Source organism: Myotis davidii, unplaced genomic scaffold (assembly GCF_000327345.1).
Source record: "Myotis davidii unplaced genomic scaffold, ASM32734v1 scaffold149, whole genome shotgun sequence".
Lineage (NCBI taxonomy): Eukaryota > Metazoa > Chordata > Mammalia > Chiroptera > Vespertilionidae > Myotis > Myotis davidii.
In genome coordinates this window covers 4,007,821-4,021,410 of record NW_006352194.1, presented here as the reverse complement: position 1 = coordinate 4,021,410, position 13,590 = coordinate 4,007,821, and the positions used below count along the sequence as shown (strand labels likewise).

The window sequence follows — 13,590 nt, the reverse complement described above, 5'->3', positions numbered from 1 at the left end:
TTAAACCATAAGAATGGTTGTTGCTCACTTAACAAGCAATCTGGGACAGGTGGTCCCAGGGCTGCTCCGGGGCCTCATCCTGTGGTTAAGGAACTGGGTTGGCTCTTCCCCCTCTGGCGTCCTCCTGGCATCCGCAATGTTTCCCTGCAGGATCATGGAACAGCTGCCCTCCTTCCCATCCCCATCCTCACAGGGCTGCTTCCAAGCAGGAAGAACTTTTTTTTTTTTCCCTTGTATGTCTCTCTTTTCCTGTAAGAAGTCTCTTTTCCCAAAGCCCCAGCTGACTTCCCTTACACCATGCATGACCAACTCGTCCCGGTCTGCCTGGTATTTTTCTGATTAGAACTGAAATTCCCAGGTCCTGGGAACCCCCTTAGTCCTTGGCAATTTAACCTGATGGTCTCCCTACTTACACCCTATTGGCCAGAACTGGGTCACATGTCTATCCCTTGACTAATTCCTAGTAAAGAGAATAAGGGTATACCAACTGTTTTAAACCAATCAGGATTCACCTCCTGGGAGACTGGGCATGTTGCCATTTGAACTGATGGGGGGGGAGGGGCGGAGGGTGGTTCTGTGAGCAAAGAAACAGGATGATTGCTAGGTGGGCACCCTGCAGTGTCTGCCACACTAGCAAATGCCAGAAATTAGCAGAATCCTGTCCTGCTCCTCCCCATACACGCGTCATCATCATCATGCTGAGTATGTGTTTGTGACTAAGTGTGAAAGAATTAGGAGCATGACAAGGATGTTGGGGGAGGGGGGAGGGTAGAGGATGGTCCTGAATACGGCCTTCCTCTGTGGTCCGGGAAAACAAGTTTATTTAAGTTTTTAAAAAACAAGTTTATTTTTAATTTGACTTTCATGTGGCCTAGTTAGTGGGCAGTTCTCCAGGCAGAGTATCCAAGTGGGCAGGTTTCAGGTTGTAACAAGGAAGACCAGGAACAGCTGCTCATTCTCCGAAGCTGCCCTGTCCTTTGTCAGTGTGTAGAGACTGCGGAGGACGGGTATCTGAGCGGAAGGACAGAGCGGCTGAGTGCATGCTTAGGGGTCAGTCCCAGCCACGGCTTCTTGGGGACACTGGGGTCACCCAGCCTGCTCACTTTTCTCTTGCCTCAGCTACACTCAGGATAGAACTGCCCTGAGTCTGACTTAGGACCTACCTGACACCAAATCTCATGATTTGTGAGATTCCAGCCCTAGGGTCAGTCATTTTATCTTAAAACTTTAAAGACAAAGACATGAAGAATAAGTCATTTGGAAACCTAGAAATGGTGTTCCATTCATTCATTGGCTCATCCATTCAAACAAATATTTATTGAGCATCTACTATGTGCCAGGCACTGTGGTGTGTTGGGAAGCAAAACAGTAAACTTGACAAGTAAGATCCCCACCTTTAAGAAATTGACACTCTAGAGGTGGCAGACAGACAGTAAGCAAGAACTAACACAGATATTTCATCATCAGTAATAAGTATAATAAAAAATAAAGCCAGAGAAGGGGATAGGGAATGCATAGGTAGGTTGGGGGTAGAAGGTGCTCTTCTAGATCAGAAGTCTGCATATTACAGCCTGCCAGCTGCCACCTATTTCAGTAAATAAAATGTCATCGGAATCCAGCCAAGCTCATTTATTTACACATTGCCTATGGCTGCTTTTACGTTACAATGGCAGAGCTGAGTAGTTACAAGAGAGATGACATGACCTGCAAAGCTGAATATATTTGCTATCTGGCCCTCAAACAAAAGTCAGCGGCCACAGTGAGATACTATTTCACACCCACTAGAATGGCTCTCATCAAAAAAGGTAATAGTGAATACTGCTGAGCATGTGCAGATTGGAACGGAAATGCAGCATGGTGCAGTCCCCTAGGAAAACAGTCTGGCAGCTCCTCAAAAGGGTGAACACAGATTACCATATGACACAGCAATTCCACTCCTCAGTATGGACCCAAGAGGAATGAAAACATATGTTCACACAAAAACTTGTACAAGAAAGTTCATAGCAGCATTGTTCATGATAGCCAAAGAGTGGAACCAACCCAACGGTCCACCCACAGATGAATGAGTAAATAAAATGTGGTATAGCCATACAAGAGAATTTTCTCTGTCAATAAAAAGAAATGTAATAGTGATAGACCCTATCAGAAAGAATACATGTGCCCCTATGTTCATAGCAGCGCAATTTACAACAGCTAAGATCTGGAAACAGCCCAAGTGCCCATCAGTAGATGAGTGGATAAAAAAAGCTGTGGTGCCCTAACCGTACCCTTTGCAACAGCATGGATGGACCTGGAAAGCATTATGCTAAGCGAAATAAGCCAGTCAGAGAAAGACAAATATCACATGATCTCATTTATGTGTGGAATCTAATGAACAAAATAAACTGACAAACAAAACAGATCCAGATATATGGAAGTATGCAACAGACTGACGATTCTCAGAGGGGGCAGGAAGAGATTAACCAAAGAATTTATATGCATATATGCATAACCCATGGACACAGACAATAGTGCAGTGAAGGTCTGAGGAGGAGGTGAAAGTGGGGAGGAAGGGGTCAAGTATTATTACATTGTTGTAATACTTTCAACAATAAAGATAAATTTTAAAAATAAATAAAATATACAATAACATACCTATTATTATTGCCATTTTACAGTTGAGGAAGGTGAGGCAAAGAGGGATTAAGAAACTTGTGCAAGGTTACCCAGCTAGAAATTGGTAGTACTTGGATTTGAACTGAGGTATCAGATCCTTTGCTCTAATCATCATATTGCACTGACTTTCACTGTTAGGCGGTTCCAATGAGATAACAAATGCCAGGACTCTGGCACAGGGCCTGGCATGTGGTAGGTGCTCAATAAATGCTGGAGACAAAATTGAACTGAAAGGTTTCTACATCCAGGGAGAGGGGGAAAATTACTCAAAGACTTTACTGATCATGATGTCTCATGCTTTTTATTTGATAAGACTCAACATTTTTAAGATCTCTGATGAGAATGGCATGTAAAAATTCAGGGGGAAAAACCAGAATGGTGTTCCACTCAAACCTTGGTGGGTTCAAAGCCTGTCAATCTACTTCAGTGGGGGTGATTGTGGGTTTTGGCTCCAGAACATTCATAGGTGCAGAGATATTGGAGGAGGAGGAAGGGTGTGAGATAGTTGATTTGGTTCCAGTCTTTCCACTCCACTGCCCCCAGCTTCTGAATCTCTCTCTGCCACTCCACATTGTTATCACCTTAAAGGAACAACGGGGGGAGATTCCATCTGAGAAGGAATCAGAGGATGAAATCCCTTGGTGTTATTTTCCAATGAAGGTGCCACATGGAATGGAGATTCCTTCCTCCCTCCAAATTCTTTCAACTTAGGCCATTAGTCTCATCCACCCTCCTTTGAGTTCCATAAAAAACTTTGGTAGACCAGAAAGCCCCGCTTTTGAGCCTGGCTCTTCTCACAGAGTCAGTTTCCCACCTGAATTGCATCCATGGGGAACCCGATGGGTCATGTTTCCTCCAACATGGATGAACCCTGAAAATATTATGCTAAGTGAAACCTTCACTCTTTGTCCCCTTTCACTCAGCTTCCCAGCTTTTGGTGGCTTAGAAGTCAAGAAGACAACAGGAATAAAAAAAACACACACACAACAATTCTGCGGATTGAACCCAAACCCCAAATATCAGGATTAACCCAAATCTCAGGTGAAATAAAAAAAGACCATTCCAACTGGGCTATAGGACACAAACGATAGCCAGAGTCACCACCAAATAAGACTAGGAGGCTTTCCGGAAATGGACCACTTTCTGAAATGCTTGCCGGAATTCTTCATTAAACACAGTATAGATGACTGGATTGATGAGCGAGTTTAAATAGCCCAGCCAGGTGAAAAAGTCGAAAAGGGCTGGGTGGATCCAGCAGGAGTCCCGGCAGATGGGGAGGACAAGAGATGCGACAAAGAAGGGCAGCCAGCAGATGATAAAGGCCCCCAGGATGACCCCCAGGGTTTTGGTGGCCTTCCTTTCCCGAGCCGCGGAGATCCTCTTGCGCTCCAGCACGCTGTCAGCAAGCTTGATCTTCACCTGGCTGAAAAAGAGAGCAGAGCCGGCCAAATGGGAGTGCGCTTCGTGAAGGCTGGGGTTGAGAGAGCAGAGGGAGGGCCCCGCAGAGCCCGTGATGAGCTGGGCTGTGGTGAAGCGCTTCCCGTAGAGGGATGGTGGGTTCAGGATGCGGTTCCGGGCAGCCAGGTAGATCCGGCCATAGAGGATGATGAGCAGCACAGACGGGATGTAGAAGGCCCCACACGTGGAGTAGATGGTGTAGGAGATCTGGGAAGTGTTCACCCGGCAGTCCAACATCTCCTCCTGAGCTTTGGCCTGCCGCCAGAAGAGAGGTGGGATGGAGATGCAGATGGAGATGACCCAGACGATGGCGATCATGGCCGCGGCATGGCCTGCGGTCCGGCGTTTACTGTACTCCAGGGCGTCCGTGATGGCCCAGTACCTGTCCAGAGCAATGACACAGAGATGCAGGATGGAGGCCGTGCAGCACGTGATGTCCGAAGACAGCCAGATGTCACACAGGATTTGGCCGAAGGTCCAGGTGTGGGTGATGGTATAGGCGATGCTGATGGGCATGACCAAGATGGAGACCAAGAGGTCAGTCGTGGCCAGCGAGCCAATGAGATAGTTGGCGGGGGTGTGGAGCTTCCTGGTGAGGAAGATGGTGGTGAGCACAAAGGCGTTGGAAAGGACTGTGGCCAGCGTGATGATGGCAAGAACCACAGCAAGAGAAATCTGGAGGGCCTGCAGGGTCGCCGGGTCCCAGGCTGCTGGAGTGTCCGTAGCATTCAGAGACCGGTTGGAGGCCTCCTGCAGAAGGCCTTCCACCGACTGGTTTGTCGGGGACATTCTAGGTGGCTCTCCATAGACTCCGACACACACAGCTGCTGCTTTCACAGTTGTCTCGCCCACAGAACAGTCATCCTGTTTTGCACTGGTGGGGCCATGCATCAGAACAGACCACAGTGAAGAGACCTCAAGGCCGGACTATTTAAAGAACACTGAGGTGGCCTCCAGCTGGTAGTTAAAGGTCTGTCCTAAACCAGATGAATGCGGGGATGTCTCGCTGTTCTGGAACGCTGCCCCGCACATGGTCAGGCCCACCGGACACATGCTGGCTTTGTTAGACAGGGATCAGGATATCACACCAGTGTGGGCAGTGCCCTGAGATTCTTGCCTTTAGTGTTGTGGCTCCTTCCGAGGCTTGTGAGATAAACATGTTTGATGGGGACTTCAGAATCCCTTCCCCACCCTATTCTGAGACCATAGGGGATTTCAGGTGGCCCCTGGGGAGCTTTTAAAACTAGAGACACCAAGAAATAGCAGCTGATTCAGAGGAAGTCCAGTCGGCAGCTTCTAGTTTTCCCAGGTTCGTCTGGACGCATCATGAGGTACTTGACATTGGTTCCTGTCCCACTGATGGTTGTGAGCCTGAACAGACAAAACATTCCAGTTACCAAGACTCGAAGAATGCATGAGCTGGGAGAAGGCAAAACAAACGGATCCCTGGGAGTTCATGGAGAAGGGCACATGTTCTGAGTTCTGGGGTTTTAAAAAGAAGAAAAGTAGAGAGTTAGGTTCTAGAAGAACAAGTGAGACACTTGCGATTAACTAGAGGAGTAAAAGGATACTGCTTAGCGCTGCCCCGGTGCAGCGAAACTGGCATTCTCCAAAGTGTCCTGAGCATATGGGCAGGGCCATGTGCCCCGCCCCCACAATTCCCAGAGCGAGAAAGTATCATCGCTGTTGGAAGCATCACAGGCTTGTTACAAGGAAACGCAAGCAGCTCTGTAAATCGTGAATCAGAAATCTTTCTATTTATTCAGTGGAAACTAAGCAAAACAGCCCTGTGCACAGAAAAGCAGGGAAAAGAAAAGAGAGAGAGAGAGAAGAAAATAAAAAGGCCAGGAAAGATACCAAATTGTTACGATGTGTTTCTCTAGAAATTGGGCGGCGGGGGGACGGGGGGTGACTTTTCTTCTATTCTACGAAATTTCCAAAATTCCTGGAGTGAGCATGCTTGACTCTTAAGCCCCTTTCCCCCAAAGGCAAAAGCAAAACACCATTTTGTTAGCAAAGAAATGAAAACCCTGAACATTTTTTATGGTGAAAAAATTTTTAAATATATTTTATTCATCTTCTACAGAGAGGAAGGGAGAGGGATAGAGGGTTAGAAACATCGATGAGAGAGGAACATCGATCAGCCGCCTCCTGCACACCTCCTACTGGGGATGTGCCCGCAACCAAGGTACATGCCCTTGACCGGAATCGAAAACGGGACCTTTCAGTCTGCAGGCTGATGCTCTATCCACTGAGCCAAACTGGTCAGGGCGGGTGTTTCATCTTTTAAAAATATCTGCTGAGTCCTGGCCATGTAGCTCAGTTAGTTGGAGCTTCGTCTAGATTTGCCAAGTTGCAGGTTCGATCCCCAGTCAAGGCTCAAGAATACAAGGCTCAAGATACAAGAATCAACCAAAGAATACAAAGCTAAATGGAACAACAAATTGATGTGTCTCCCCCTCTCTCCCTTCCTCTCTCTCTCTAAAATCAATCAATTAAAAAAATATATCTGCTTAGAGGAGCGAAAACAGTCTCAATTTAAGAAAACCAATCTTGAGTTTCAGCTCAAATAAACTCTTACAAAAATTCTCTCTAAAAAAACAAAACAAAACAAAAACACAAAAAACAATCTTAAGCCACCTGCTACAAAATATTCCCACCGTTTGAAGAATATTCTTAGAATCTCTTTCATGGGGCTCTTGGTATGTTCCAGGCACGGAGCTGGCCCTGGAGCTGTCATCTGATCTGTGATGCGGGAACATGGCCCCCTACTGACAAAGAGCCAACCAGTGCTCAGAGAGGTGATGTCACCTGCCCAAGGTCACCCAGGTGGGAGTGGAAATTTCCATTCTTCTCCACACTGCCTCAATTCAGGAAGAAAGGCCTAAGGCACATGTGCTTCCAGGAGTGAAATTGGTTTGGGATCTCGGGTAGTAGGTGAAAATAGGATCTCTCCTGCCCCACCCAAGAAGTTTCTGTAAAGATTCCTCCCACTTTGGTTCACATGGAAAATGCGAAATTGGGTTGGACTGTTTGGAATTTTCTTCCTTCCAGACAGTCTGGGCGAGAGGCGCCGTCATTTCTCACGGAAGGCTGGTGTGCTTGCCCCACAAGCCCATGCCTCGGTCACTCCTTGGGTTCCAGGCATTCCAATGACCTCATCCCAGGGAAAGGCGTGGACTCCGAAAGTCCCGAGAGGCTGGTGGGTGACATCCTGGGAAGAAGGACGGGATGGATGGGCTCGGTCAGAAATGCTGGCTGCAGCTCTGCAAGAAGCCTCACCATTCTGCGTCCCTCTCCCCGGCCCCTCCTGCCTGCTGTCCTTCCCCATCCTGACCACAGTTGGGGGAACTTCCCATAATCCAGCTACCACTGGAGATACAGACTGTAGCGCTATAGTCAACGATCTCTCTCCCATCACACTTCAAGTAATAAAATAGAAAATGCAAATTAAAACAATGAGACCATTCTCACCCATCAGATGGGTAAACATTTCCAATCTGATCATGTCATGTCATTCAGGGAGTTGTCAGCTACCACTAAGTTGTCAGCTACCACTGGGAGAGTATAAACTGGAGGAGCCTCGTTAGCAATTTGGCATTACCTCATAAAGCAAACTATGTGGTGACTAACTCACGGCCCAGTAATTTCACTCCTAGGTATGCACGACCGACACTCTTGGAGGTGTTCCCCAGCTGACAGCAGCCGGAACGGCCACGGTAGCCCTGGCTGTAATAGACAACAAGAAGCCACCCCAACATCCATCAACAGCGTGATGGAATGGGGCTTATTCCCACGATGAGGTGCTGCAGAGGAGCAAAACTGGTAGACCAAAGCGGCATGCATTCTCACCAACATAACGCTGAGTGCCAAAGTCAAAAACACGCAAGAAACAAACCGTTTAGAGGTATAAATATGTGGCAACACATAAGGAAAAGCAAGCAAACGTTAAATACAAAAATTATACCTGGAGAGGAAAGGATGCAGGAATATAACTGTGGAGGAGTTTGAAAGGTATCAATGATGTTCTATTTTTTGCTGTTGTTGTTTAATATCTTTTTATTGATTTCAGGGAGGAAGGGAAAGGAAGAGATAGACTCATCAATGATGAGAGAGAATCATTGATTGGCTGCCTCCTGCATTCCCCCTTCTGGGGATTGAGCCGGCAACACAGACGTGTGTCCGTGACAGGAATCAGACCTGGGTCCTAGGTCGACGCTCAGCCACTGAGCCACGCCAGCTGGACAATGGCGTTCTATTTTCTGAGGTGATGGAGGGAACATGGTGTTTATTTTTCTTCTTTAATCTGCATGTGTGTTATATGTATATATACTTTTGGAGGGGACGATATATTCACTGTTTTTCTTCAACAATTTTGTACATTATATATATATACTAGAGGCCCGATGCATGAAATTCATACAAGAGTAGGCCTTCGCAGTCCTGGCTGCCTCGGCCCTCGCAGCCCCGGCTTCATCCGTAAGGTTGTCCGGATGGTCGTTCTGCTGTTCGGCCATTCAGTCGATTTGCATATTATGCTTTTAAATATATCCACACTACTAGCAATAACATTGCTATATTTTGACACATTAATACCTACTGATATATTTGAGTCCCAAAGATGTGGGTTCTGGTCCCAGCTCTGCCACTGACCAGCAGGTAGCCGAGGGCAAGTCACAATTCCTCTTTGGCCATCAGTTCTTCCGAGGTAAAATGAGAACATAAGCTATGCTGCCCCAAAGGGGTGCTGAATAGTCCAGAAGATCATGAATATGATATGCTGTAGAGTCCTGAACAAATGTTACCATGGTAACAAAGATGGAGGGCAGTAGTGAGAAGCATGTGTTTTATGTCAGGCAGGCTCAGGCCCCAATCTCTGCTCCACTCTCTCTGTGGCCATTGGGCAAGTCACTTGAGCTTTCTGGGCCTGCACAGCCTGGGGATGGAGATTCGAATCCAGACCTCACAGGAGTTGGGGAAGAACTGATAAGATCATGGATCCAGATGCCCAACAGAGTAAATGATGACTTCTCCGGTTTCTCTGTGATGTGTCCAACCGTATTCAGGTCTCCGACAATGTCTCTTCTCTTACAGAAACAAGGCGACACTGTCCATTTCAGTGATGAAGTCTGCTTTTCTCAGAACTACCTGTCCGCCAGGCCAGGGAGCTTCTCCCCTGCCCACCACACTCTGGAAGCCATCAGCACAGCTGGACTTTCCTCAGCTTCTCCCCAGCCCAGCAGCCTCTCCCCTGGTGTCCAGATCACAGAACCCCAGCACACCATGCATCCCCAGCTCCAGCACCACTGCAGAGGGGTGCAGGGGGGAGAAGAAGGCACACAGACCTGAGTCCCATCCCAAATGGTTCCACAGGCCACCCCTGACCACAGCTGACTGGACCAGGATGGATGTGTGACCCGATATGAACCAGGCAGATGCTCTCGGGGATGCAGAATGGAAATGCTGGGCAGACAGATGATGGAAAGCTAAGGACCCTGAGGCTGGAGTCGGGCCACAGCCATGACCAAATCCAGGACAAGTTTTGGGAGAGCAGAAAAGCCATAAATAAACAAAGAAGACAGATCAGCAGAAAGAGGCAGGAGAACGGAGCAGAGAAAGGAGCGGGGATGGTGGGGTGGGGAGGGACCACCTGCCCCCGGAGAGGAGGAGGAAGGAGCCTTCAGCCCCAGAAATGATCCTCCCAACCCTCAGAGGTGCATCTGGGACCCCTGGGACCAGGAAGCCTCAGTGCTACCAACGCGTACTTTTCCTAGTTGAGCCAGTTCAGGTGGACACCACAGGCCCTGAGCAACAGCAATAAGACAGGATTCTCAGTTCCTTCCCACCAAGCAGGCCCTACTGTGGGCGGAGGCGATGCATTCCACCTCCTGGCTACTCTTGCTGGTCTGTAAGTTGAGGTTAACAGCACCTTTCTCCCAGAACTGCCATGTGGATTCAGTGAAGGAGGGAAACCAGGCCCCACCGGGCAGCCTCCCAGCAGACCTTCCTTTTATCTCTCTTACCTAAGGCGTCCCACCCAGGGAGACCAGCGCCCTCCCTTTCCAAAGGATCTCGATTTTAACTGAGTCATAAAACTTTGCCAGAAACAAAGAGGATGGATGGGTTTAATGTATGCTCAGAAGCCAGCCTCCTTTTGGAGGAAAAAAACCAAGGTTCTGTGATAAAGATCTGTTGCCGTAGAATAATCCCCACTGAGGAACTGTGCATCTGTCCGTTCTTTGGAAGCTGGGTGGTACGGATGAGCAAGCCCTGCACAGGGAAACGAAGCTGCAGAGTTCTCCCGCTTGTGCAAAGGGCATCCACAGCTGTTATTTCATCTGTCTGTCTCCTGGAACCTCCCACAGCCTCGTTTTCTCCTCGGTAAAATTAGGGCAGCACGTCTATCTGCCGGGGGTGTCAAGAGGGTGAAATAAAAAATAATAGATGTGGGAAAAGCTCTGAAAATGTTAAATGGGTGTGTGTTGTGCGTGTGTCTATCCATATCTAGCCATCTGTAGATCTATATTTGAGGGCAAGTTTTGATCTCTAATCATTATCCTTTTTTTAATTAAAGATTTTTAAATTGGTTTTAGAGAGGGAGGAACGGAGAGGGAGAGAGAGAGAGAAACATTGAAGCAAGAGCAAAGGACCGAAACCCGGGCATGTGTCCTGACTGGTAATTGACCCGGTGACCTTTCAGTGCACAGGACGACGCCCAACCAACGGAGCCACACCCACCAGGGCGCTCATCAGTATCTTGGGCAAGTCCATCTTTCACCTTTGTTTCTCTAATTATAAAATCTGGAAAATGTCGAAAATTAAAAGGAGCCAAACCTCTGAACCCAAACCTCCACTCTCAGCTCTAAAACAAACAAAAACATGTATGTCCACCAAAAGACTTGTGCAAGAATTGTTGGCAACAGCACTATTTAACAACCCCCAACCTGAAAACCGCCCAGGCAGACATTAGCAGGAGAATGGATAAATCCACCGTGGCTTATTCATACAGAACACCTCACTGTACGTCACTGTATATCACGGAGGATGGAGCCAGCTCCCCGCTACACACAGCCACAGAAAGGAAATCGCACAGACATGAAGCTGAGCAGAAGCAGCTCAACATTATGCACCATATGTGATTCAAACTTCATAAGGTTCAAGGACAGGCAACACCGACCTACGCCACAGAAGTCATGCCAGCGTAACGCCCTTGCGGGCGGGAGTGCAGTGACTGGGAAGAAGCGTGAGGGGGCTTGTGGGCACAAGTCGTGTTCTGTTTCTTGAGCTGGGTGTGTTCTCTGTGTGAAAAGGCATCAGGTTGCACACTTGTATTGGGGGTACTTTTGTTTTTGTAAAAAGTTTCCCCAAAAAAGTCATGGTCACGTGCCTCACAACCTCCGGCATCCGTTTTGCTGGTCAAAAGGAGCTTGTCACTTAACATTGTTGAGCTTAGTCTCCTCGTGTGGAAAAAGGGGACAGTGACAACACCAACCTCAAACTGCTATTATGTGTGTGTGAGCTTAAGAGCAAGCACCGGCCATGTAGTAACTGCTCCATTAATTTTAGTTAGTTACAATGAACAGCCCCTCCCTGGCAAACATGATTCTTTTAGAAGGAGCTTTTCTTTTAAAAAAATATTTTATTGATTTTTTACAGAGAGGAAAGGGGAGGGATAGAGAGTTAGAAACATCGATGAGAGAGAAACACCGATCAGCTGCCTCCTGCACACCCCCTCCTGGGAATGTGCCCGCAACCAAGGTACATGCCCTTGACCGGAATCGAACCTGGGACCCTTCAGTCCGACGCTCTATCCACTGAGCCAAACCGGTTAGGGCTGGAAGGAACTTTTCAAATGAGGTCATCCAATCAGCTGAGATTGCTGCTGCCCAGAGACGTGGGTGACTTGCACAAGACCGCAGAGCAAAGCTGGGCATCCCTCCCAGCTCAGCTCAGTGATTCTACCACCCAGGCTGCCCATGGGTTCAGCATGGACCAGCCCTGGCCGAGAGAATGAGGCTTGTGAGGGAGTGGGCAAAGGGGTTTTAAACTCTCATCATATGCCCCTAATACCTACTACTCCTTGAGGCAGAGTTAGTCCCCATTTTATAGATGAAAAAAAAAACACCCAAAAAACTGAGGCCCAGAGAGGTAAAATGACTAGCCCAAGGCCACAAAGGTGGCATAACTAGGATGAGAGCCAGAGCTAAGAAATTCTAGAACAGCCACTCCTGCCCATCTGTGGCCATTGAACACTTGAAATGTGGCCACTGGGTTTCAAAGGCTTAGTTCAAAAAAGAATGAAAGCTATCTCATTAATCATTTTTTATATGTTACATGTTAATGATTGGGATATGTTGAGTAAATAAAATATATAATTGAAATTAATTTCACTTTTTTAAACTTGGCTATCTCTACATTTTCTAAATCTCAAGTTACATCTGTGGCTTGCATTATAGTTCTCTTGGGTATCACTGCTCTAGAACCTGTGGTTCTCAACAGGGTGACAGCGCCCTCTAGGGGTCATTCTGAGACTGTTCTCAGAGAAATCAACGCAATCCAGGTAAAGGGCTGAGACAGTACAGGTCGGCGGCTGGAAGAGCAGTAATTGTAAAGTAATGGCCAACATTATTAAGAGCTTACTATGAACCAGAACTGTTCCAAGCGCTCCTCCTGTATCAACTCATTTAAGTCTGACCACGACTCTCGGAAGTCAGTCTTATTATTATTCTTCCCACCTCCCAGGGAGGGGGACCAAGGCCCAGAGAAAGGACTTGCCTACATCCCCAAGCTAGGCCCGGAACCTGGGCTTACCTGACTCCATGCTCCACCGCTCATAAAGTTCTGGGTAAGGTCAGTTCCACTCCCTTCCTCATTCTACAGATATTTACCCCACGCATGCCTGGACACATTCAAAAAACCTTTGCTGGTACCGGCACCTGTTGTATGCCAGGCTTCATCACTTCCTCTGAAAGGGCCTCTCTTTGCTGATGGGAGGGTGCACAGACATCTTCACTCAGCACAGCCCCAACAGAAGGCGGGAATGTGGTTCCTGAGTGCTCCTCACACTGAACAGGCACACGCCTTCCTGGGGGACCTTACGGGAAATGCAGGTCCTGATTCTGAGGGTCTGGAGCAGGACCTGAGATTCTGTATTTCTAAGCAAGCTCCCATGGGCCACAGGGAGTTAGTTGTACAAGGGATAATAGTAGTGTCAACCCTAGGGTTCAAGAAGGGTGTCAGAGTGTCAGGACTCCTCACCTAACCCGACTCTTTCATGGACAGGAGAGAGAAACAGAGAGGGTAAGACACTTGCCCAGGGTCACACAGTGAGTTACAGGCAGAGCCCAAGTCTTCCAATTCCCATCAGCACTCCTACTGCCTCCAGTTTGCAGCAGGAACTGGAGATGAACGACAGAAGTACCCAGAGGCTCCCACATCTGTTTCACACTATGTGCTTTTTGGCATTTTCAACTCCTT

The 13,590-nt window shown here is 47.8% G+C and overlaps 1 protein-coding gene across 1 annotated transcript; it reads right to left on the bottom strand.

The window, feature by feature from the left end:
• Window positions 1-2,937: 2,937 nt before the first annotated feature.
• Window positions 2,938-13,372, bottom strand: HTR1D (5-hydroxytryptamine receptor 1D). The gene is made up of 2 exons (XM_006777577.2): window positions 13,050-13,372; window positions 2,938-5,484 (listed from the first exon to the last, which is right to left on the bottom strand). Exon 2 carries the CDS (start codon window positions 5,002-5,004, stop codon window positions 3,769-3,771), a length of 1,236 nt encoding a protein of 411 aa, XP_006777640.1. The 5' UTR covers window positions 5,005-5,484; window positions 13,050-13,372; the 3' UTR covers window positions 2,938-3,768.
• Between the last annotated feature and the right edge of the window lie 218 nt (window positions 13,373-13,590).